General features: G+C 47.4%; 1 protein-coding gene across 4 annotated transcripts in view; it reads right to left on the reverse strand.

Annotated features, from left to right (window-relative positions):
- Positions 1 to 704: 704 nt before the first annotated feature.
- Positions 705 to 24429, reverse strand: part of ETV7 (ETS variant transcription factor 7) — a 45218-nt gene continuing 21493 nt past the window's right edge. The window contains exons 6-11 of one of the 4 annotated variants that reach the window (XM_030315369.1): positions 23934 to 24076; positions 22031 to 22131; positions 13330 to 13459; positions 4998 to 5144; positions 2185 to 2326; positions 705 to 2073 (exon numbers count right to left, since the gene is read on the reverse strand). In XM_030315369.1, coding sequence (XP_030171229.1) covers positions 2213 to 2326; positions 4998 to 5144; positions 13330 to 13459; positions 22031 to 22131; positions 23934 to 24076 — 635 coding nt within the window. In that variant the 3' untranslated portion in view covers positions 705 to 2073; positions 2185 to 2212. Of the gene's footprint in view, positions 2074 to 2184; positions 2327 to 4997; positions 5145 to 6162; positions 6327 to 6412; positions 6612 to 13329; positions 13460 to 18814; positions 21918 to 22030; positions 22132 to 23933; positions 24077 to 24429 lie in introns of those variants that run through there. The other 3 variants (XR_003968813.1, XM_032593153.1, XM_030315371.1) reach the window with 3 other exon arrangements.

The raw sequence follows: 24429 nt of genomic DNA on the forward strand, positions 1-24429 counted from the left end.
ACAATGAGAAGAGTCATATAAGAAAAGAATGATAGATTTGACTTAGTCCAAATGATAAGACTTCTGCAAATCAAAAACACTATCAAAGGTTAAAAGGCAATCAACCAAACTAGGAAGAACTATTTGCAACAAATGATACAGGCAAAGGGTTACTCTCCTTATTTTATAAAGGATGAAAAATGAACACAAATTTAAAAGTAATCAGTAAACACATAATACATGTTGAACTTCACTGTTAATGTATAGTTATACCTTATATACACTGTGTATTTCCATTACATATGTTATGACACATTAAGTAGAAAACTCAGGATATAAAATTGCACATGCAGAATAATGTAAACGATATTAAAGCATGCACGTGGTTTTTTTTAATGGAAATATAATCACTTCAATATTTTAAATGACTTTCATTTGGAATGGAATTGTAGGTGATTATTTTTTTTTCTTTTGCCAAATGTTCCAAATTTTCTATAATACATATGTATTACTTACAGGCCACACTTTTTAATGTTTATTTTTTTAAAAGAGAGAGAGAATCAGGCAAGGGGCAGAGAGAGAGAGGAGACACAGAATCCAAAGCAGGCTCCAGGCTCTGAGCTGTCAGCACAGAGCCTGATACGGGGCTCAAATTCTCGAACCGTGAGATCATGACCTGAACCGAAGTCAGACACTTAACCAACCGAAGCCACCCAGGCTCCCCTATATGCTCCATTTTTTAAAATTAGTTAATAGTATTTTCCTGCTTGGTCCCCCCACCAGGCAAACTATAGAAATGGGTACCCACTTCGGTAAAGAGGGTGTTGGGGGGGGATTCCTGGAGTATCTCACTCAGCGACAGCTTCCAGGTTGCCGTGCCCCATGGAAACTTCCTTCCTGTCCACCCAGGGCCTCAGACACGCTGCCCTGGGTCTGCAGGCCAGACCTTCTCTGTCATGATCCTACTCCCAAAGAGAAGGCCACGTGGTGTCTCCAGACACTGAACAAACCCAGCTCAAGCCTTCCCATCTGAGAGCATTGGTGGGCATTCCCCACCAGCACGAGGAGACCACAAGCAGAGGGGAGGAGGAGTTTCGAGAAGGCCCTTGCTCCTCAGAAGCTGACCACCGGCCCCAAAGTGCCCATCTACTTCCCCTTCTCTTAAGCGCCCTGGTGTCTTCTGCAAAAGGGCCCCATTATGCCCACCTTCCAGCCTGGTGTGAACTGGCTGAAAGGCTGCACCTTGGCTCCAGGAGCTGGCAGCTCTTTTGCAAATATGAGATCATGCAAATTATTAGAGAGAGATTTGCAGCATGCCATGACCAATCCCAGTAGCCAGAAGGGCAACGAGAGCAGAAGCAACGTCCCTCTGTCTCTCTCTCCCTCTCGTTCTCGCTTTCGCTCTCGCTGGGTCCCTCTCTGTAGTGAGTTGAATATTGACCCCCCGAGAGGATATGGCCAAGGCCTAACCCTTGAAACATGGGAATATGACCTTATTTGGAAAAAGTCTTTACAGATGTAATTATGTCAAGAACCTCAAGATGAGATCATCCTGGATTTAGAGGGGGCTCTGAGTCCAATGGCAGATGTCTTTAGAAAGACAGATTCGCGAGTCACGGAGGTACATGTGCATGTACAAAGCGAGGAATGCCAGGGCTTGCTGGCAACCACCAGAATCTAGGAGAAAGGCGTGGAATCCATTGCCCTCAGAGCCTCCAGGGGGAACCGACCTGCTGAAACCTTGATTTTGGATCTCTGGCCTCTTACAAAAGAATGTTTCTGCTGTGTGAAGCCCCCAAGTCTGTGGTAGTTTGTCACAGTAGCTACAGGAAACAGATACACTCTCTTTCACACCCAGCTGTTCAGCGATCTGGGTCTCCAGGTTCCGGAACCCCCACTGGAACTCTCATCCAGGCTCAGGGTTCATCTGCCCTTCTCCTCCGAGTCAGGAACCCACTGGAATATTCCCCTTCCTGCTAGAAGGGAGCACTCAGAAGCACTCTGAGTCGATCACCTTGAGGGTCCTGCAGAAGGGTGCATGCCAGACAAATGACAGTACTGTCCTGCCGCTTTCAAAGTGTTCCCTTCATGGCCCTAAAAAATAAGCAAATACAATGAACTACGAGGAAAAATAATTAATGTTGAAATTTAAAAAATGTAAAACCAGTACCAAAGAAACCAAAGCCAAGGCAAGACATTACTCACAGGTCTGTCCGCCCTTATGACAAGGTTCTTAGTCAGCTCTGACCTTCCCACTAAGTTCAAGGCAGGACCAGGTTTTCACCTGCAGGTGTTGTCCACAAGGTGATACTTGAGGGCCAGTCGTTTCTGACTGCTTTGGAATTCCCTGGGGAATTTGATCAGATATTAGGATCTTGGATACTAGGCCCAAGCTGGAATAAGCCACATTTCAGGGAAGAGGCAGGATTTTACACTGGCAAAATAAGGAAGATCACTTCACTCCCACCAGGGAACCTGAAACCAAGCAGTCCAGGGCAGACTTTGAAGGTCTTATCTTATCAAAACAAGAGCCCCCTGACGGGCAGGGAAGCCTGTGGGCCAACTTTGCTGGGGGCAAAGCAAAGAATAATGTACGAGAATAAATGTGTCTGTGTGTAACTTAATACACTGGAGGCCACTGGCCATGTAACACCCCCCCCACACACCTTAGAGATAGCCATTGTTTTGAATAAGCCCTTCTGGGATCGTTTTTAATAGCAAATACCATAGCATCACATAATGCTATTATTACATTCACAGATAGGAACATCTAGGATACACTGTTTCACAACTCGTCCTTTCTTTCTTTTATTATTTTTATTTTATTTTATTTTATTTTATTTTATTTTGAGGGAGAGAGAGAGAGCACGTAAGCATCCACACAAGTGGGGGAGGGGAAGAGAGACAGAGGGAGAGAATCCTAAGCAGGCTTCACGCTCAGCACAGAGCCCGGCGGGGGGCTCAATCCCACGACCCTGGGATCATGACTTGAGCCAAAATCAAGAGTCCAAAGCTCAACCGACTGAGCCACCCAGGCGCCCCCCAATCGCCCTTTCTTGTTTATGTTCCTCTGGTGGTGGTGATTCCACAATAAATTGTTTCTTAAGGGAGTTTGGGCCCAAAGAGTAGGGGAGATCCCTTCTTCCTTCCAAGCTCCAAAGAATTTTTTTTTAATTTTTTTTAACATTTATTTATTTCTGAGACAGAGAGAGAGCATGAACAGGGGAGGATCAGAGAAAGAGGGAGACACAGAATCTGAAACAGGCTCCAGGCTCCGAGCCGTCAGCACAGAGCCCGACGCGGGGCTTGAACCCACGGACCGCGAGATCATGACCTGAGCTGAAGTTGGACGCTCAACCAACTGAGCCCCCCAGGCGCCCCCAAAGAATTTTTTTTAACTGAATGAGTGAAAGGGTTCAGAACTCCAAGAGACAGTCAATACCCAGGACAGGAGTTCAACAATGTCCCTGTATTTCCCATGCATTTTAGAATATTTAGAAGAATATTGCATTTCACCCACATTGGCTTCTCAGCCTTCCGCTAATGACCTTTCTCCTTCTAAGAGCTGGAGTGAAATTCACAGGCCCCACTTGCACCCCAACCTAGACAGGCAGGGGTGTGGGGAGAGGGTGAGGAGGTGAATCAAAACCAGCTGTCGGGCAGGTGGTCCCTGCTTCCCTCTCCAAGGCTACACCCTTCCCTCTTTTAAACCCAAGGTATTTGACAATTAAGACATCCAAGTTCAACTTCTCCTTTCTCACTGGGGGCACTGAGAGGTGAGGAAGATCCTCATGACTTCTTGGAGGACACGAAGTCTAGAGAATATCCCGTGCTTCCAGTCTGATTCCTTGGTATAATTTATATCAACTACCTCGCAGAACAAAATAGTATTCATCTGTATTTATTTATCCAAACCTTACTGCTAGTCATTTGGGCTTTTCCCAAGTTTTTGTAATTGTAACCCAGGGCTCCAGGGACTATTTCTATAAAGGTATTTTTGCTTGTATGTGAGAACATTTCTGAAAGGTGTTTTCTCAGAAGCACCTCTTTACCCTTCCAGCCGTGGTCGCTGAGAGTGGCTGGTTCTCCACGGTCGCTGAGAGTGGCCGTGGATGTGGGTCAAGGCAGCTTCACTGTAAACATCTTTGCCACAGACATCTCTACCGCAAGCATTTTCACTGCATAACTACTTGGCTGAAGGCAATGTTGCCATAAAGATAAAATAATTCAAAATGAAAGAGGGACATTCAAAAAGACAGAATGAAATAGGAAAAAAATGAATTGAATCACCATAAGGCAATCTGCTGCCAAAAAATAAAAGAGGAACATTCATTAAAAGGCATAACAATGAAACTCGGAAAATGAATAATGGAATTAAAAATATTGTGAAATTGGGGCGCCTGGGTGGCGCAGTCGGTTAAGCGTCCGACTTCAGCCAGGTCACGATCTCGCGGTCCGTGAGTTTGAGCCCCGCGTCAGGCTCTGGGCTGATGGCTCGGAGCCTGGAGCCTGTTTCCGATTCTGTGTCTCCCTCTCTCTCTGCCTCTCCCCCGTTCATGCTCTGTCTCTCTCTGTCCCAAAAATAAATAAACGTTGAAAAAAAAAATTAAAAAAAAAATATTGTGAAATACAAAATATTTTTAATACATTCGAGATACCTAGTGTAGATTCACAGCAACCCTGCACAAATAATAGATTTTGTTTTGTGGATTGTACGTAAGTACGTGCCTGTCTTCAAAGTCTCTCATTCACAGGAACACAGGGTCCCCCCCTTATCCACGGGGCATATGTTTCAAGACCCCAGTGGATGCCTGAATCCTAGGAGAGTACAGACCCCTATATATATGATGTTTTTTTCCTATCCATACACACCTATGACAAAGTTTCATGTATCAATTGGGTGCAGTAAGAGATTAACAACGGTGGCTCATAATAAAACAATCACAACAATATATTGTAATAAAAGTTATGTAAATGGGGTCTCTCTCTTTCAATGTATCTTACCACGCTGTGCTCACCTTTCCTCTGGGGATGATGTGAGATGATAAAATGCCTACGCGAGGAGACCGAGTGAGGACAATGACAGGCGCTGTGACACCACAGGAGGCTACTCTTGAGTTTCCAATGACGTAGGAAGGAGAATCATCGGCTTCTGCCACTGTTGACTAGGGTAAATGAAACCGGGGTTAACCAGGATTGTGGAAGGCAAAACTCCGGACAAGTTGGGGGGGGGGGTGGCAAATATGGCGAAGCTGCCTCGACCCACGTCCACGGCGGGAGTGGGTGTGGAGAACCAGCCACTCTCGGCGACCACGGCCGGAAGGGTAAAGAGGTGTTTCCGGAAAGACATTTTTTTTTTGCTTGTTGATTCATGTCCTCATTCTGCATCAGGGGGTTTCTTTTGCATTAAAATTTATTTTCATTAAGAGAGGCATCAGTTTCCAAATACTAGGATGCATATTTGTAACTGAGCTCTGTGTCGCGTCGTGAAAGCCTTCCACACTGTTCTTCGTTCTTGGCATATTGGTACACGTCTGTCGACAGAAATGTGGAAGAAATGCCAGTGCTGGAAAGCATTTCTAACTGAGCATTGTGATCACTGTAACTGATACGTTATCAGTTTCTGGTGTAGTATAGTGTGCGGTCTGCTTTACACGCTATTTCACACTTGCCAGTAAGCTTTCTCACCGAACTTTTTATCAAAGAGCTATACATAGTTGTTATCACCCACTATTTTAAGACCACCATCTCTACTCAACACTGTGTAGACCATTATGAGAGCGAGCGAAGTTTTATATAACCTATAAATGGGAAATGTGTCTGGGGTGCCTGGCTGGCTCAGTCGGCTAAGTGTCCGACTTCGGCTCAGGTCATGATCTCACGGTTTGTGGGTTCAAGCCCCGCATGGGGCTCTGTGCTGACAGCTCAGAGCCTGGAGCCTGTTTTGGATATGTGTCTCTCTGTCTCCGTTTCTCCCCCACTCACATTCTGTCTCTCTCTCTCTCTCAATCTCAAAAGTAAATAAAGCTTAAAATTTTTTTTTTAAAAAGGAAATGTGTCAATGGAGAAATGAAACCAAATGCCAACCAGTTGTTTCATCTCCTATGGCAAAATCACCTTATGGCCAGTTAGTTATGTGACAAAAATGTTTGCAGCAAAAACTCTTGCCGCAAAGATGCTTACAGCAAAAATACCGGACACAAGTAGACACTATTGAGCCTGTTCATTGTTGTTGGTATGATGAGCCACTCTTGTTTCTGATTCGCTTTTAATTATTCACGAAGCGAAGCATCTTCTCAGATGCTCCTTACCGCTGAGTTTGTGGTTGAGCGGTTGTTGGTTCTTTACTGAAAAAAAAATTCAACATATTAACTTATATTGTTTCCTCCGGGAAGTGCTCATTATCCTCAAGAGAATACGTGGAAGCTCTTACTTCCTATAACACACAGGAGTTTCGCACTTCCTGTAGAAAAGGAGACTATTCATTTCAGCAACAGCCAAACACAGAGCACTTGAAGTCACATCCGAGGACTCATCAGAGGAAACCACTTCTCCTGGTTTCAAGGGCTTGTGTTCACAGGGCTTCAGAGGTAAATTTAAAGACTCCACACACAGGAAAAAGTCATTTCACGCTGCAAATATAAATTTTACACAAGAAAAAAAGAAGAGAGAGAACATCAGTTGTTCAGTGCAAGTGAGTTTTGAGCCAAAGGAAATGTCAAAATCTTGATATAAGGAGGCTGGTCTTTTTTTTTTTTTCAAGTTTTTATTTAAATTCTACTTAGTTAACATATATGGTAGAATTGGTTTCAGGGGTAGAATTTAGCGATTCATCACTTACATACAACACCCGGTGCTCATCCCTTAAGTGCCCTCCTTAATGCCCATCACCCATTTAGCCCATCCCCACCCACCTCCCTCCATCAACCCTCAGTTTGTTCTCTATAATTAAGAATTCTCATAGTTTGCTTCCCCCTCTCTCTTTTTTTCCTTCTCCTATGTCCATCTGTTTTGTTTCTTAAATTCCACACATGAGTGAAATCATATGGTATTTATTCTTTCTCTGATTGACTTATTTTGCTTCGCCTAATACACTCCAGCTCCCTCCATGTCGTTGCAAATGGCAAGATTTCATTCTTTCTGATGGCTGAACAATATTCCATTGTATATATACCACATCTTCTTTATCCATTCATCAGTCGATGGACATCTGGGCTCTCTCCATAGTTTGGCTATTGTTAATAGTGCTGCTATAAACCTCCAGGAGCATGTGTCCCTTGGAATCTGTATTTTTGTACCCTTTGGGTAAATACCTTAGTAGTGCAATTGCTGGACTGTAGGGTAGTTCTATTTTTAATGTTTTGAGGAACCTCCATGCTGTTTTCCAGAGCGGCTGCACCAGTTTGCATTCCCAACAACGGTGCAAGAGGGTTCTAAGGAGGCTGGTCTTGATGGGTTGCCCCCATTCATGTCCATGCCTTCCTTTACCTCACAGGCTGAAAAGCTGAAAAGTACACTTCCCACCCTCCTTTGCTGCTAGAGTTTCAGATGTGAATTAGGCTCTGACGACTAGATGCTGTGGCCCAAGATTTGGGAGGAGCAGGTGAGATGGGATGTAGGGACAAGCAAGGTCAAGAGAAACTGTGTTGTTCAGCATTCCAGCCTGTGGGCACCCCTTCATGGAGCAAGGGTAGCCCTTGATGCCCAGGTCACAGGAATCATGGTGGCATTCCAGATCACTGTTGGGGGCCACAACTCAGAACCCACTCCTCCACCCCTTCTGATGACTTTAAAAGCCTCTAATTCCTTTACTTCTACAACCAGCTGGCACAGCTTCTCTTTCCCCCAACTGCACCCTGACTGATACAGCTCACAAATTCTTATCTCCACGGAGCCGGGCAAGATACGAGGAAAAATAAAGAAAAAAGCACGGACATAAGGCAATGCTGTCATGAGTCATGCTTAGTATGGATTTCCTAGTCAACACTCTAGTCAGATGACCTCGTCCCCGTAGAAAATTTGACATGTGCAGGAAAGGCCGAAGAACACAATCAAAATCATCTGTTACTCCACAGAGATCAAATATTGATGAGAAGCAAACATCCAGCCCCACTGAGATGTAGTCCCAATGGGCCTGGCTGTTGCTGCTGTATGCAGAATCACTGGGCTGGTTTGGGGGCTCACACTTACTATCGAACGCAACACTACGGAGCCGCGCCTAGCCCCTTCCCAAGAGTAAGGGAGAAAAGTTGTGTCACTAGAATGTGACAAAATACGCTATCTGCCTCCTAGTTCTAACCCACTTGGTGATGGTACCAGGAGGCTGAGTATCTGTACTCTTTCCCTCTCCAATCACCCCCCGCCGGCCCCCTTCCTGGAGGGGGTCCTCCATAACCCTCTAGCTCAACCTACAGCCTAAAATCGATTTGTCTCCTTAGTTCACCTGGGCCTCTTCTTTCCACCTTTCATCCAAGGCCAGAGTTTCCTTCCAGAGACCTCTTTCCTCTCTGTCCAAGAGAAAATAATGTTAATAATAGCCGTCATCTATCGGATACTCTGAGCCACGGAGCAGGTACTCCTCGTAAGAACCCTACAAAGTAGAAATTATTCTCAGGTTACAGATGAGAGGCTCAGAGAGGTTGAGTCAATTTCCCAACACTCTACAACTCCTAAGAAGTAGAAACAGTATTCAAGCCCACAACCATCAGGATGACAAGCCTGGTTTTTTAATCCTTGGGCTCTGTCCCACTCTTAGGGGCCCGGCAAAGTGCCTCTGACCTGCCGCTGTCTTTGGGGAAGCTGTCGCTCCACACAGACGTCTGTTTGCTCACAAACACTTTTTTTCCCCTTAAGAACATCTTTACTGAGATCTAATTCACATGCCAGAAAATTCACATGCCATAGTTCTTAGTATATCCAGAGTTGTGTATCAATCACCACTATCAGATTCCAGAACATTTTCATGGCTCTGAAAAGAAATCTCATTCCCATGAGCAGTGCTGTCTAGGACTCCCTCATCCCTCCCTCATCCCTATAGTCCCTGGAAACCACTCCTCTACTGTTTGTTTCTATCGATTTGCCTATCTGGACATTGCGTGTAAATGGAATCACACAACCGGAACTTTATTCCTTTTTATGGCCAAATAATACTCCATTGTACAGATTCCCACATATTGTGTTCATCACATATTGTGTTCATCACATATTGTGTTCATCAGTGGATGGACATCCGGGTTGTTTTTACTTTTTGGCTGTTGTGAATCATGCTACAATGGGCATTTGTGTATGGATTTTTGTGTGGACCTATATTTTCAATTCTCTTGGGTATGTACTTAGGAATGGAATTGCTGGAACATATGGTAAATCTATTTTACCTTTTTGAGAAATTGCTAAACTGTCCTCTATAGCAGTTGGACCATTTTACATTCCCACCAGCAATGTAGGAGGGTTCCAATTTCTCCACATGCTTGTTACCATTCATCTTTGTTTTAAAGTTTATATTTATTTAATTTGAGAGAGAGAGAGAGAGAGAGAGAGAGAGAGAGTTCAAGTAGGAGAGGGGCAGAGAAAGAGGGAGAGAGGAAATCCCAAGCAGTCTCCACACTGTTAGTGCAGAGCCTGATGCGGGGCTCAAACTCATGACCTGCAAGATCATGACCTGAGCCGAAGTCAGACACTTAACTGACTGAGCCACACAGGTGCCTCACCATCTTCATTGTGCCATCCTTGCAGGTATGAGGTAGTATCCCATTGTGCTTTGGTCTGTATTTCCCTAATGATCACTGATGTTGAGCATCTTTTCATGTGCTTTTTGACCATTTGTATATCTTTTTTGGTGATTGTTCATTGTCTCTTCAAGTCCTTTGCCTGTTTTTAGTGGGGTCATTTGCATGTTTACTATTGGTTTGTAAGAGTTCTTCATATTTCCTGGGTATAAGTCACTTGTCAGATATAGGACTTGGTAATATTTTCTCCCATTTTCCGTTCTGTCTTTCCAACTTCTTATTTTGATGAAATCCAATTTACGTTTTCTTTTGTTGCTATGCTTTTGGGGTATCATTTAAGAAACTGTTGCCCAATGCAAGTCATCAAGATTTACTCCTATGTTTTCTTCTAAAGGTCGTATAGTTTTAGCTCTCATACATATGTCTTTGATTCATTTTGAGTTAATTTTTGTATTAAGTTGGATTTTGTATTGAGTTAAATTTTGTATATTGGTGTGAGGTAAGGTTACAGTTTCACTCTTTTGCATATGGATACCCAGTTGTCTCAACACCATTTGTTGAAGAAACTATTCTCATTGAATAGTCTTGACACCCTTACCAAATTCCATTGCCATCGATGTATGGGTTTATTTCAGGATTCTCAGTCCTATTTCACTGATCTACATGTCTAGCCTCATGCCAATACCCCACCGTTTCCTGTAGCTTTGCAATAAGTTTTGAGCCTGGGAAACGTGGGTCCTCCAACTTTGTTTATCTTTTCAAGATTGCTTTGGTTATTGTTCTGGCTATTCAGGGTCACTTGCAGTTCCACATAAATATTAGTATCAGCCTATCCATTTCTGTAAAAAAAAAAAAAGTTGGAATTTTTATAGGGATTGTATGGGATCTGTAGGTCAATTTGTGAATTCTGCCATCCTAACAATGTTAAGTCTTCTGATCCATGAACATGGGATGTCTGCCCATGTCTTTAGGTCTTCTTTAATTTCTTTTAGCAATGATGTATAGTTTTGAGAGCACATTTCTTGTTCTTTATTTGAGTTTCTTTGTAAGTATTTTATCCTTTTTGATACTATTGTAAATAGAATTGTTTTTAAATTTCATTTTCAGACTGTTCGTGTTAGCATATAGAAATACAGTTGACTTTTATAGGTTGATCTTGTATCCTGCAGCCTTGTTCAACTCACTTAATTGTTCTAATAGATTTTTTCCTCTGCCCTTTTCATATCCGATATCATATCATCTACGAACAGACATAATTTTACTTCTCCTTTTCCAACCCGAATGCCTTTTATTCCTTTTTCTTGCTCAATTTCCCTGGCTAGAATCTCTGACATGAGGGGGAAAGTATCTACTCTTTCACTGTTAAGTGTGATATAGCAGCAAAGTTTTCATAGATGACCTTTACCAGATTGAAGAAGTTCAATTCCATTCCCAGATAGGAATATGTTTTTCATGAAAGAATGTTGTGTTTTGTCAAATGATTCTTCTGTGTCTGTTGAGATGATGATGTGGGTTTTATCTTTCACTGCATTCGTATGGTATATTACATTGATGTTCATAAGCTCTTGGTGTATGGGTTTGAGAGAAAAGTAGAGTTGTATTCAAATAGTAGGCCTCTAATCCCTGACAGGAGGAGACTGTACACAATGGAATCAGTGACTATTCCTGAAAATATTTGATGTCACACAGTTAACTGCCCCGAGTGCCAAAGCAACAGTTCTCTGATTCATCCCAGACAAAGGACAACCCCCCTCTCTGTCTGAAAACCTCTAGTGATAGGAAACTCGCCTTCTAGGACAGACAGAAGTGGCAGGCCTGGGAGCAAACTCGAAGTGTGCCAAACAATTTTTTGACAAGAGTCAGAGCATTCTTCATTGTATAAGACAGAAACCCCAACTCAAACCAACTCAAGTGAAAGGAGATTCGTTAGAAAGCTATTGGGGTTGTCAAAGAATTGAAGGAAGATCTTCAGGGATCGGGACAGCTCAGGGCTCCCAAGGACTGGAAACGGACAACAGGTCCTGTCATGACTTCCCCTCACCTCCCTGCTTCTCCGTAACTTCCCTGCAAGCTCTAGTCAGAAAAATGCCAGGGAAGGACTCTGATTGGCCTGTCCTGGGTCACATGCCTTCTCTGGAACGATCACTGTGGTCAGGGGAATGAGTTTTTCTCAATGGCCCCGCTTGGGTTGCGAAGGCTTTTCCCAATGCCAGGGGCAGGAGGCTGTGATGGAGTAGGAGAGAAGCTGCTCCCAGAGGCAAAATCAGTTGCAGGAGGATGGCAAGAAGGATACTGGGCTGACGCCCACATCTTCCTCTTGCCAATCCCTTTTGGGCATCACCCTATGAAGATTCATTCTTCAAGTAGAGATGCGATATGAAAGGAAATTCGAGGAACTCCCTTACCTCTACTGAAACGTCATCAGGTGACTTTATCAAAGAACTGAGCCCTAACACAGAAAAGCTTACAGGGTAGGACCCAAGGCGGCACACGTATTAGTTTTCCAGGGCTGCCATAACCAAGTTCCACAGACTGGGAGGCTTAAGCAACACAGATTTACTTTCTTTTGGTTCTGGAGGCCAGAAGTCCAAGGTTAAGCTGCAGGCAGGGCTTGGTTTCTTCTAAGGCATCTCTCCTTGGCTTACAGATGGCTGCCTTCTTGCTGTGTCCTCACAGGGTCTTTCCTCCGTGTGCACACACGCCTGGTGTCTCTCTGTGTGTCCTAATCTCCTCTTCTTGTAAAGACACCAGTCGGATTGGATTAGGGTCCACCTTAACAGCCTCGTTTTACTTCAGTTACCTCTTTAAAGGCCCTATTTCCAAATATAGTCACATCCTAAGGTATTGGGATTTAGGGCTTCAAGAGGTGAATTTGGTGGGGTGTGGGGAGAGGCGCAATGTTATCCACAGAAGGAAGTTAGAAGATATTTAGCAAGGGGTACTTCATGAGATTACTTTTATTTTGGAGCCAGCAAGAGAAACCTGCACTTGAGTTCATGGGTAAGGAGCCAGGTAGCTCAGGACAACCAAGATACCATTTGCAGTTAGAGAGGCTACCAAACGTCAGTTGAATAGATTTTCTGCCAGCCCACTCATTTTACAGGTGAGGGGCCTAACCCAAGGTCACATACACTAATAGCCCAGGCAGAAAAGCCAAAAAGCACGGGGGTCAGAGTCGATGGGGCAGAGACAGGTGTCCAGCAGAGAGTCCCTTCCATACTGTGAGGAGAGGCACCCAGGCTGGGACTCCATTCCCTAGCCCCTCTGCATCTATGTGTGCCCACCTGCAGCGGTCAGGATCACGGCAGGAAACGGAAGGCACACTCATACCGGACAAGTATGAAAAATGTAATAATGAGACCATTTACAAGGATGCATGCAGGGTGTAGGGAGAGCAGCAAATGATGGTGCAGTTTCCTGGGGCTGCCAACAGTGGGCAGTGGTTACCACCCTTCAGTCTAAAAGGGCAAGCGGAGGGAATGGGAACACAACTTGGAGGGAGTGACCATATGGAGAGGGCCGTGACAGAAAAGTGGCCTTTAGTAGAAGAACATGGCCAACCTATAGACCTGGTTGGGACTGGGGGAAAGTCCCCAGTCAAAGAGAGACCGCAGGAAATACATACCTTGGCCACACTCTCCGGTTTTTCTGCCAGTGACTTCCTTGACCAAACCCAACTCAAGCAGAAGACCAAAGAGCCCGTTGGTGCAATCCGTACAGGTCCGTCTCCTGGCCACGGAGCAAGATAAAGAAGGCTGGAAGTGGAATGAATAAAGGTGGAAAGTCATTCAGTAAGAGCAGGAAACATATCTGTATGCTACTTGCTTGAGTTCTGACAATGGAATGTGGGCAGAAATGATGGATGCCCCCCCCTTGCTCTAGCCCATGAAAACACCCTGCCAATCTTCTATGCTCCCCCCCACCTGCTGGCTGGAGGTCAAACCCCCATGGCAACCACATGAAGAAGATAATAGTGGTGCCTCCATCAGCCTGAGTCCCCAGATGACTTCGTGGAGCGAGGATCCCCTCCCCACCCTACCAACCAAACTTTGCATGTTAAATGTCTACCATGTTCAACCACTGAGATTCCAGTTTATGTGCCACAGCTAGTGTTACCTTAACTAATACAGTAGAAGCAGATTAATCAGGACTGACTTCCTTAGAAGAGGAGCCGGATTCTGATCTGGGCATGTCCAATTTCCTACAAAGTCAACTGAATGAATTTACATGATCAGAAAGGCACTTCATCAGGCTGAAAATAAAGATGTGGTTGAGCCACAAAGCCTTTGTTTCTGCTCTTTCTTTGGGGACCTGCTGTTGGCTCTAGATCAGATCTTCTGCTTTGTCAAAGGTCCTTTTCTCTTTTTGTGGCTGATCGAGATCCAAGCTGGTGAATCACTCACTCTTCAGCCAGGAAAACATAACATTCTTTATTGCAAATCACTTTAGAGTTTGTGCAAGGCTGGAGTTGGGATGATCTGCTCCAAGGGTTGGAAAGGGCCCTGGATGAAAGCCAGGACCCAGACCCCTCGGGCTCCCTTGACACTTCTGATCTTCAGTGGTCCCATCCCTCAAACAGGATCAGATCATAATCCTCATAAGGGATGGTAGGGAGAAAAGTGCTTTGTCAGATGCTTCAGAATCTGTCTGGAGACTACACACCATGTCCAGCCACCTCCAGCCATCTGCTCCCTGATAATCTATCTACCCTCCATCCCAGGCCACAGGTAGAGAACCTGAGCATGTCGCTAGCCAGAGTGTGTGACTAAAAGGAAATCCCTTCCTGATAAGCACTGCTGGGATTTCAAGAGCCATACTTAGAACTCTGGGGCTTTCCAGACAGAGTGCTTTCAGTAAGACACAGTACTTTCTTGAGTTGAGATGTTTAGATGGGCCTGACCTGGAGGGTTGAGGCCTGTTCAGGAGAATTTATGACCTCATTGGCCTTAGCTTGTGGTTCTCCCACAGGCAAAAGAGGGAAACAGAGCTCTGCGTCAATCTGATCATGTCCTCCCAGCCAGCCCACATGATTCATATCCATTAAGATTGCATCTGATTGCACATAACAGAAACTAATAGAACAGTGTCTATCTGAAAAAACACTCAGAAAGTCTATCCCACTTTCACGATGGGAACCGCTGGCCAAGGAAAAGGGCTCGGAGAGACAGACTACAGGGGGAAATTGCAGTAAGTGAAAAAGATTTGCTCAGACTTCCACATTTGTCACATCTCTGACCCCTCAATTTAAAATTGCCCCCCCACTTGACTCTATTGTATTAAAATTGCCCCCCCCCTCCCCACACTTGACTCTATTGTATTTTCCTTCCTGGCACTTACCACACCACCTGACATCAGATGCAGTATTTATTGCTTATCTGTCTTCCCTAGTTTCTAGAACAGTGCCTACCTTACAGTAGGTACTCAGTAAATATTCGTTACATAAATGAATACATCATTTCATTTACAGGTTCTCAACAACGGAATGTGGCAAGCAGGATAAAAGATGCCGTTAGCCACTTTACAGATAGGGAAACCGAGGCCCAGAAGGTTGACTTCAGAAAAGCCACCAGAGAACTCAGGTAGCCCCAGTCCTTTTGATTCCTAATCAACCCTCCCCCTCCCCACCACCCCTCCCGGCAAGCAGGGGAGGGGGGAGGTAGAGAGGCTTTTGACACGCCCCAGACTTATGAAAGATCTCACCTGGGGTCTGCTCAAAAATTTGATAAATTACTCAGGGATAAGGTGATAAGAGAAGGAGACCCAACAAAGAGCCTGGGACTAGGGATTTTAGAAGCCAGTGGCCTGAGGGTTGGGAAAGGAAAGGGGACATTATCCCTGAACAGGTAGCTTTTTGGTGCCCTCGATTCCACCCCCACGCCCCCAACCCCCACTATTTACTCTGCTCCCAGAGGTGCTGAGCTCCCCGTCTGCGGACGTGTTTAAGCAAGGGCTGGATGTCCACTTACGGAGTAGACCCGGGCTGGAGATGTGTATTCACACCCGCAGAGAAGGCGGGCTCACGGCAACACAGGATACTGTCAACAGGCAGTGGGCTCCGGCACCCGCCCCAAAAAGAGGCCTTGCGCCACCTGGTGGACGGGACTTTAAACTGCAGGCTTTTCCAGGGAGAAAAGCCCACCGCCTGAGTGTCCCCAGAATCCTGGGCCATGAAGACACGATAGAGGCTCTCCCAGTTTCACAAGGACCTGCATTCATTTGTGAGAGCTCAACAAGGCCTCTGCGCTGGGTCAGGCACCAGTAGGCTTCAGAGAGGCTACTGTTACGGGGAGGATTTATTCACGGGACTCAGGGCTTGCTAAGGCATGTCCCTGGGATTGGAGGGAACACATCCCTCCTAAACTTTATTCCAGATTCCTGGGAAGACAAACTGAGAAGCACTTGGCAGGAGGAGGCTCATTTCTTTGTTCTGCTTGTCTTTGGATTTGGGAGTGACCTTGAATTGTCTTTGCCAGGAAGTAAGATTTCCCAGTTCTGTTCTGCATGAGAAGCCACCCACCACACACACACACACACACACAAAAAGTAACGATTTAAAAACAAACAAAAAATGCCGGGGTCTGGGTGGCTCAGTTGGTTAAGGGTTAAGCACCCGACTTCAGCTCAGCTCATGATCTCTCGGTCCGTGAGTTTGAGCCCTACGTTGGGCTCTGTGCCGACAGCTCAGAGCCTGGAGCCTGTTTCAGATTCTGTGTCTCCCTGTCTCTCTGACCCTCCCCTGTTCATGCTCTGTCTCTCTCTGTCTCAAAAATAAGTAAACGTTTAAAAAAAAAATTTTTTTAAAAAAAACAAAATTTCTTTTAGGGGCACTTGGGTGGCTCAGTCAGTTAAGCATCTGACTTCAGCCCAGGTCACGATCTCACGGTTCATGAGTTCAAGCCCCGCATCAGGCTCTGTGCTGACAGCTCGGAGCCTGGAGCCTGCTTCCGATTCTGTGTCTCCCTTTCCCTGTGCCCCTTCCCCACTCACCTTCTGTCTCTGTCTCTCTCTCTCTCTCCCAAAAATAAACATTAAAAAAAATTTTTAAAAAACTCTTTTAAAAGCTTTTGCCCCATGGACACCATATCCTGAAAGATTCTGTGTACCACAGTGCATATTTTCATTATGTTTATTATCCTCTTGCATCATTATTATCATCAAAGGCCTTTACAGCCACCAGTGGGAGCCACCGAGGGCCTCAGCCATCAGCATTACCACAGGGCGTTCATTTAATTGAGCAAAAGCGTAGACATTTGAAAGCTCAGTGGGCCAGGGCCGTCCCATCTGAGGGGAGTGCTGGATTCGTTCAGCCCCCCTAAAACACTGAAGCGGGCTCTGGCTCTGGGCCAGGCTTCCTTCTGCTCTGGGTGGTGACGCCCAGGGGGCCCAAGGGCAGTGGGCGCCCTGCCCCAGGCCAGCGGCTCCTCTCACTACTTCTCCTTTTGGTTTCACTTCAGTTCTGGGGAAAAGGGCATGGTTTTAATTAACCATGCATCCCAAGCCTGGTCCTGGGCGTTAGAGGCCAGCCTGGTTCCCTTGAAGCGGGACAGGCTGCTAAGTCATCCGGTGGGTGAACACTCGAAGGCTCCCTGTGGACTCTAAATAATGATTTTTCCTCACAGCATCCGTTGCCCCGTGATGTGGGGCATGTGCAGTTGGTGCTGTTGGGACCCAGAGGTCCTCATGGGTCAACCACGGGACGGCCCCTCCCTGTCCCCAAAGGCTGTCCCTTCACCCTCATGAGGGTGTCAGCCCCAACCCTGGTCTGCTTTCCTGCCTTAGCAAGCAAGGTTGAACCAAGCACATGACTTGGGGACCCTTTTGCACCGCCCCCCCGCAAGGGATGGGCTTCTGCAGTCAGCCCTGCCACTGATTCCCCTGGCCCACCCTCAGCTTATGGTGATCAGAAAGCCCACAGCCCCACCACACATCCAGGCCCCCCAGAAATGGGGCAAACAGAGACAGAAGCCCATAGGATCCTTTTTTTTTTTAAGTTTATTTATTTAGATGGGGTGCCTGGGTGACTCAGTCAGTTAAGCATCGGACTTCGGCTCAGGTCACGATCTCAGGGTTCATGGGTTCGAGCCCCTCACATAGGGCTCTGCGCTGACAGCTCAGAGCCTGGAGCCTGTTTGGATTCTGTGCGTTCTGCCTGTGTGCGTTCTCTCTCTCTCTCTCTCTCTCAAAAATAAACAAACATTAAAAAAAATTTTTTTAAGTTTATTTATTTTTGAGAGAGAGAACGCACCTGAGCAGGGAAGGGGCAGAGAGAGAATCCCAAGCAGGCTCCATGCTGTCAACACAGAACCCAACTCAGGTCTCAATCCTGAACCATGAGATCAGACCTGAGCCAAGATCAAGAGTGGGACACTCAACTGACTGAGCCACCTGGGTGCCCCTGAACCTTCTTAGACAACCCCTGTCTGGCACCTCCCGAGCAGAATTCACCCATGCCATTTTGTCCACCACTGTCTCCAGTGGGCATGCCTCTCACTGAACCTCTCCCTGGGGACTGCGGCAATGTCTGTGTGAACTTCCCAGAGGCAGGGCCGCACTCCCTTCGTATGCCACCAGCATCCCTCCCCCTATCAGCAATTAACTCACAGTGGTTTTGGAATTTTAAAAAATTTGGTTCATCATTAAAATATTTTTAAAATACGCACATTCTGATTTCAGAACAACATACTTTCTGTATATATATCATTTTGTTAATGTTTACTTTTGAGAGAGAGAGAGAGAGAGAGAGAGACAGAGTGCGAGCCAAGGAGGGGCAGAGAAAGAGGGAGACACAGAATGTGAAGCAGGCTCCAGGCTCCGAGCTGTCAGCACAGCACCCGACGCGGGGCTCGAACCTACGGACCGCGAGATCATGATCTGAGCCGAGGTCGGACGCTTAACCCACCGAGGCACCCAGGCGCCCCAGAACAACATACTTTTTTTTTTAATGTTTATTTATTTGGGGGGAGGGTGCAAACAGGGGAGGAGTGGAGAGAGGGGGACAGAGGATCTGAAGCAGGCTCTGCACTGACAGGCTGACAGCCGAGAGCCCCATGTGGGGCTGAACTGCGAGATCACGACCTGGGCAGAAGTCAGATGCTCAACTGACTGGGCCACCCGCGTGACCCCAGAACAACATACTTTTTAAACTCTTCCCCCAACTCGTGGAGCTATCCCTGTGGCAGCTGAGTCCAGAAGTCCCAACGAGGGGGCAAGCCAGCACAGAGGAGGGGACCGGACTCCTTCTGAGCCAGGAGCACCTTCACATTCACCGCCAGATGCTGGAGAGTTGGGGGTATGAAGACCTCACTCTGGAAACGTACGTGTTTTCTGTTCATGTCTACAAAACTTCAGAGAGAACACTTGGGTAGAAAATGTGGATTAACCTCACAGGGAGGGACCAGAGGAAGAAGCCAAGAAAGGTCGTCGCCACTAGGCTCCTCCGCGAGAGATGATGGGTCACCGGCGTCGAGGAGCCCGAAGTGCGGCAGAGTCACCAGGGTTGAAGGAAGCGCTAGATGTCGTCACAAACGTACACCATGTTACATGTCAATCATCCCTCAGTAAAGCCGGGGGGGGGGGGTGTGGAATTTCCTTGCGAGGGAAAAAGAATCCACATAGCAGAGAAGATGGAGAACAATGGAGCCTGAGCTCCTGGGTTAGTGCGGTAAGTGGTTTGACCGGACGGAGAGAGTGACTGGTGTCATTTATTTCATTAATGAACCTCTTAACACACTCACTTTTGAAATAAATTGTTTATCGACTGTTGACTTTAATAGTATCTGGCAAAAAAAGAAAAAGAAAAAGACAGACATGGCTGGCTACTTTTTCAAATCATGAGAATATATTTCCTGCTCTGTAAAATCATTTGTGAGGAAGTCCATTCTGACATGGTTCCAGTGACCCATCACTTTTCAAGAATCCGACTGTGTAAAAACTGGATGTAAACCCAGAGCCTCCCCTGACGCCAGGTACACAGCAAGTGCTCCATTGATGCTGGTGGAGGGAAGGGCTGAATGAATCCTTTCATTCCTGTCACCGAGGTGTATGTCTCAGACCAGCGCCTGGGGAGATGGGGAAAGGGTGGAGATCCCCCTCCCCGGGAATGAGTGGAGAGGCCAGGGCTCCAGGCTCCTCTGGGGTGGTAGACTTCTGCCCAACCCAGGCCCCAGTGGTCCCAGCACTGGGTGAGATTCATCACCCCCTGGGTGAAGAAGACACAATCACTGGGATAAGCAGCTGTTAACAACCATTAACAAACACATCCCCAGGCGATTGCCAAGGGTTCCCTGGAAGAAGTAACCTATGAGACCCCATTAGGAGTCAGCAGGCTGAGCTGGGCTGTGTGTCCTTGAGCAGGTCAGTCCCCCTCCCTGGCCTCAGTTGCCTTATCAATAAAAGGAGTCTGGACACGCTGACTGTGACAGTCTTTCCCAGCCCAGTTGTGTAGTTCTGGGTTAAAGAGGATGAGAAAAGCTATGGGGCATGGGTTCATCCTGGAACAAAGTCAAGAAAATGGAACAGTCTGAAGGAAGATGACAGCGGCCAAGGATTTTCCTACTGAACCTTTTGGACAAGGCCACTTGCCCGGCCTCCTCTGGTGTGGAACTGTTGAGGGCCCCGGCCGGGGCGGGGGGGGGGGGGGGGGGGGGGGGGGGGGGGACTAAGCCAGGACATAAGCCCCGCTCAAGAGTGGTCACAGTTCTGAGGGCCAAAGTCTGAGAATCCTTATCAGCTTCTGCACAGTGATTCAAAGCCAGTTCAGGCTCAGCCAGAAGGGGGATTTCCTGGCCTGCTGGGGGCGAGAGGCAGGAGTGGTTTCCTCCTTCCAAGAAAGAAGATGTGACTATAAGAAGTTCTGTTTTCAGCGAAGTGAAAACACTCCCTCCCCTTTCTCCCCCAAACCTTACTGGAGGGGTCGCCGGGCAGAGAGGTTCTGACCCCCTCGGGAGGCCCCAGCCAGTCTCGAGGCAGGGGGAAGGGGGGGGTATGGAGCAGAGAGAAGCTGAACCCATAGCACAGAGGCATTTCCCTGCTTTAGAGCAGCTCTGGGTTTGCAGAGTCCTCTTGGTTAACACGGATTCCGTACTCCTTACAGAGCAGGTGCCCACTAAGCATGTCACAGACGCTGTCTTAGGAAGATTTCCTGCAATGCTGAGAGGTCAGGGCAGGACCAGCCTCTGCATTTTGTGGCTGAGAAGCCTGAGGCTCCAGAGAAATGAAACAACTTGCCCAAGGTCACACGGCAGGTCCAGGAACGGGCGATAGGAAACCACAGGTGGAGAGGGAGTGGAGATCTTCACCCGGTCACTGTCACAGAGGCACCAAAGTTCCGAAAACTCGGGAAATGGAGGTTGGGCCAAGTGAAATGAACTGTTCAGCAGAGACGCTGAGGGCAGAGAGGTAGGGCCACGGCCTCTGCTTGAGAAGTGCCCAATACATTCAGAGTCACTAAAACAAACCAACCAACCAAGTAATAGCACTGGGTTTTGGAGACACATCCCAGCTCTGCAAACCTCTGCCGCCATTTCCCCATCTTTAAACTTCAGGGGTTTGGAGTGTGAATTGAATGACATAAATTATAGGAAGGACCCTTAGCACAAGGCCTGGCACATAGTAAACACTTAAACGTCAGTTACCATTATTATTACTAAGACTGACAAAACAATACTCCTTTTTCCCAGCCAGGATCAGCCCCCTGAGGTCAGGTTGTCATGAGCTCGTCCCTTTCACAGATGAGGAAACTGAGGTCCAGTAAGGGGTCTCCGCTTCCTTCTTCTGTAAGTTGAAGGAATTGGGCTAGATGCTCTCACTCCCAAGCTGGGCAGGCAGCAAGGGCTAGGGCAGAGAGAGGGATCACTCCCTGCACTCCACTGAGCCCCAGGGCTGCCCTACCGAAGAATGATGCCCCCCCACCACGCCCTAAATGTGAGGCTTCCCAGTTCCCAGCCTCCCAGGTGCCCAGGCAGCTTTGGGGTCAGAGACAACAGCTGTGACCCCTTGAGTGCAAAACCTGCTGGGGATCCCTGCTGCCCTGGGAGGGAGGAGGAGGCCACCGTGCGGCCAGGTGCCTTCCCGGGAGACTCGGTTGGTACCCGGAATCCACCTGCCCCTCAGGGAGAGACTTGCAGCATCTCCTCGTTGAAATCCAACCTGCCCTGCTCCGGGCTCTCTGGTTGCTCCCTGTCCTGGACGACCTTCCTGGGCGTCTTCAGAAATCTGGAATTTGGGCCCCAGGAGCAAATCAGCCCTTGCCCTAGCCGCAGAGAGTTTCCAGCCCACCCAAGCCCAGCCCTGCTTCCCCTTTTCACCTCGGCCCCTAGGCTATTCACCTGAACAGGAGCTTCTGCCCAGGTTCTTTCTTGATGATGTTCAGCTTATAGTAGTGTCGCAGGGCACGTGACATCTTCTCGTAGGTCATGTTCACCCGGTTCTAGAAGGCAAAGCAGTCCCACGTCACCCTCCGCTCCCTACCTTGCTCCTTCCAGGCCTTGGTTTCCACACCTGGAAAGGAGCAGGTCGAACTGGATGGTTTCTTAAGCCCCTCAGCCCAGGGTTCTGTGAGGGGTTACAAGAGTTCTCTTGAGTTTGGGAGGAGAAAGGCAGGGGAAGGTCGGAGGACAAATACGGAGCTGTGAACCATGGGGCAGGAGTGACTCACACATTGCTTTTAAATAGCCAATGTCACAAGTAGTAACAAATAAGTATATATCTAGTTGGAAATGACGACAGCTAGCTCGGTAAGGGGCATATGGTAGGAGTAGCCCCCGCCAAGCTGCGTGACTTTAGCCAAGGTATTTCCTTCTTCTGAGGGGTGGGCAGTGCAGAGGAAGGGCAAAGAGGCTGGGTTTTGGGGTCAACATAAAGCAGCTGCGTGACCTCGGGTAAGTTTCTTTACCTCTCTGCATCTGTTTCCCCGACTTATAAAATGAGGATAAGAACATCCATCCCACAGGTTTGTTTGAGGATTAAATTAGCTAATCCATAGAGCACTTAGCACAATGCTTGGCAGTTAGTACACGTTCATGAAATGGAATTGCTGCTCTCTGGGTCTCAGTTTCCCTCCCTGTACTATTTGGGGATTGGACCAGGTAAGCACGCCCAAACTTTAGTCCATTGCATCCTTCCAGCTCCCAGACCACTGAGAGGCAACAAGAGGGGAGCATTGAGCCACACTCTCTGTGTTCAGCCCCCGCTCTGCCATCCACTGCCTGCAAACTCTTGGAAAAACTGCTCTGTGCCTCCATTTCCCCTCTGACGCCTACCTCATGACGTCTCCTGGGAATTAAATGAGTTACTACGGGGAAAGCTCTCAGAGCAGCGCCTAGCAATCAAACGCTATGCCATTTTAAGAAATGCTATCTCCTGTAGATCACCATTATTGCTGATAGTTTTTTTTTAAGGCTCCTTTTTTAGTTAAATGACTTTATTTATAGACAAAGACACTTGCTTATATCACCAGTGTCAGTCAAGAAACTGACATCGTAGTTAAAACTTTTCATCTTCATTCTTACTAAAATAAATACTTAATTATTAGATTTGGAGTCAACCACCTAAAGTCGTCTGGCAGGTACCCTTTTTAGGTATAGGCGTCCGTCACACTGGGAATGCTGGCCCCAGGGGTTCCCAGGCCTTTCCAGCCCTGACGTCTGATGTTCCCGCAGGGCCTGAGACCTGGATTTCTACCCCAGCTGCCCCCCGGAAACCAGTTTCCTCATCTGGCCCAGCCGCCCCGCCGCAGATGTGGCACCACTCATGGAAACATGCTTTGAAAGTCTCATGGGGCGCCTGGGTGGTTCAGTCGGTTAAGCGTCTGACTTCAGTTCAGGTCATGATCTAGTGGCCTGTGGGTTCAAGCCCCGCCTCGGGCTCTGTGCTGACAGCTCAGAGCCCGGAGCCTGCTTCAGATTCTGTGTCTCCCTCTCTCTCTGCCCCTCCCCAGCTCACACTCTGTCTCTGTCTCTCTCTCAAAAGTAAATAAACATTAAACAAAATTAAAAAGTTCTCAAGTGCTAAGCAAGTAGAAGGCAAGATCCCTGAACTTCCCCATCCTCAAGAAGTAACTTCCTGTCCCTCAGTCGCTCCTAAAATAAAACCATCCCGACACATCTGGAGCTGCTGGTGAAGCCCCGTCCATTGAGGACCATCCCTTAGTGCTGATGGGTCCACTCTGACCCCCTACCCTGTCCTCTTCTGGATGTGTGGAGGTCATCCCACCTGGTGGCTGAGGTTTACCTTGTGGTTTCCCCAGAGTCTGGCAAGCCCGTTTGGATCCACAACTCTGAAGATCTTGGCGTTCTTGTCTTCCCACCTGATGTAGGGCTCGTACCTGGTGTCAGAGAGCAGCTGGTACACATAATCCCACAGCAGCCGGCAATCTGCAATAGAGCACAGAGGGTAGGGACAGGGCACTCTCCTGGAGCTGTGAGGACAGGCATTAATTAGTAAGGTGCTTTGGGGCTCATAAGGCCCGGGCCCAGCCATGTGGCAGGATGGTCAAGACGACAATACTACCAGAAACAGCCACTTGTGGGGGCTTATTGTCTCTTCGATTCGCCTTAACTCTAGGAAGTGGCTACCTTTATCCCCAGGAAGACATAAAGAATTGGGCTCAGAGAGGGGTTGGACATGTCCCGGGCACGGAGCTCCTCAGCGGCAGGCAGACCAAGGAGTCTAACTGTTAAACCCATCCTGTCAAGCACCCTGATGAGAGGCCTGGGAAAATCAAACA

This window comes from Lynx canadensis, chromosome B2 (assembly GCF_007474595.2).
Source record: "Lynx canadensis isolate LIC74 chromosome B2, mLynCan4.pri.v2, whole genome shotgun sequence".
NCBI lineage: Eukaryota > Metazoa > Chordata > Mammalia > Carnivora > Felidae > Lynx > Lynx canadensis.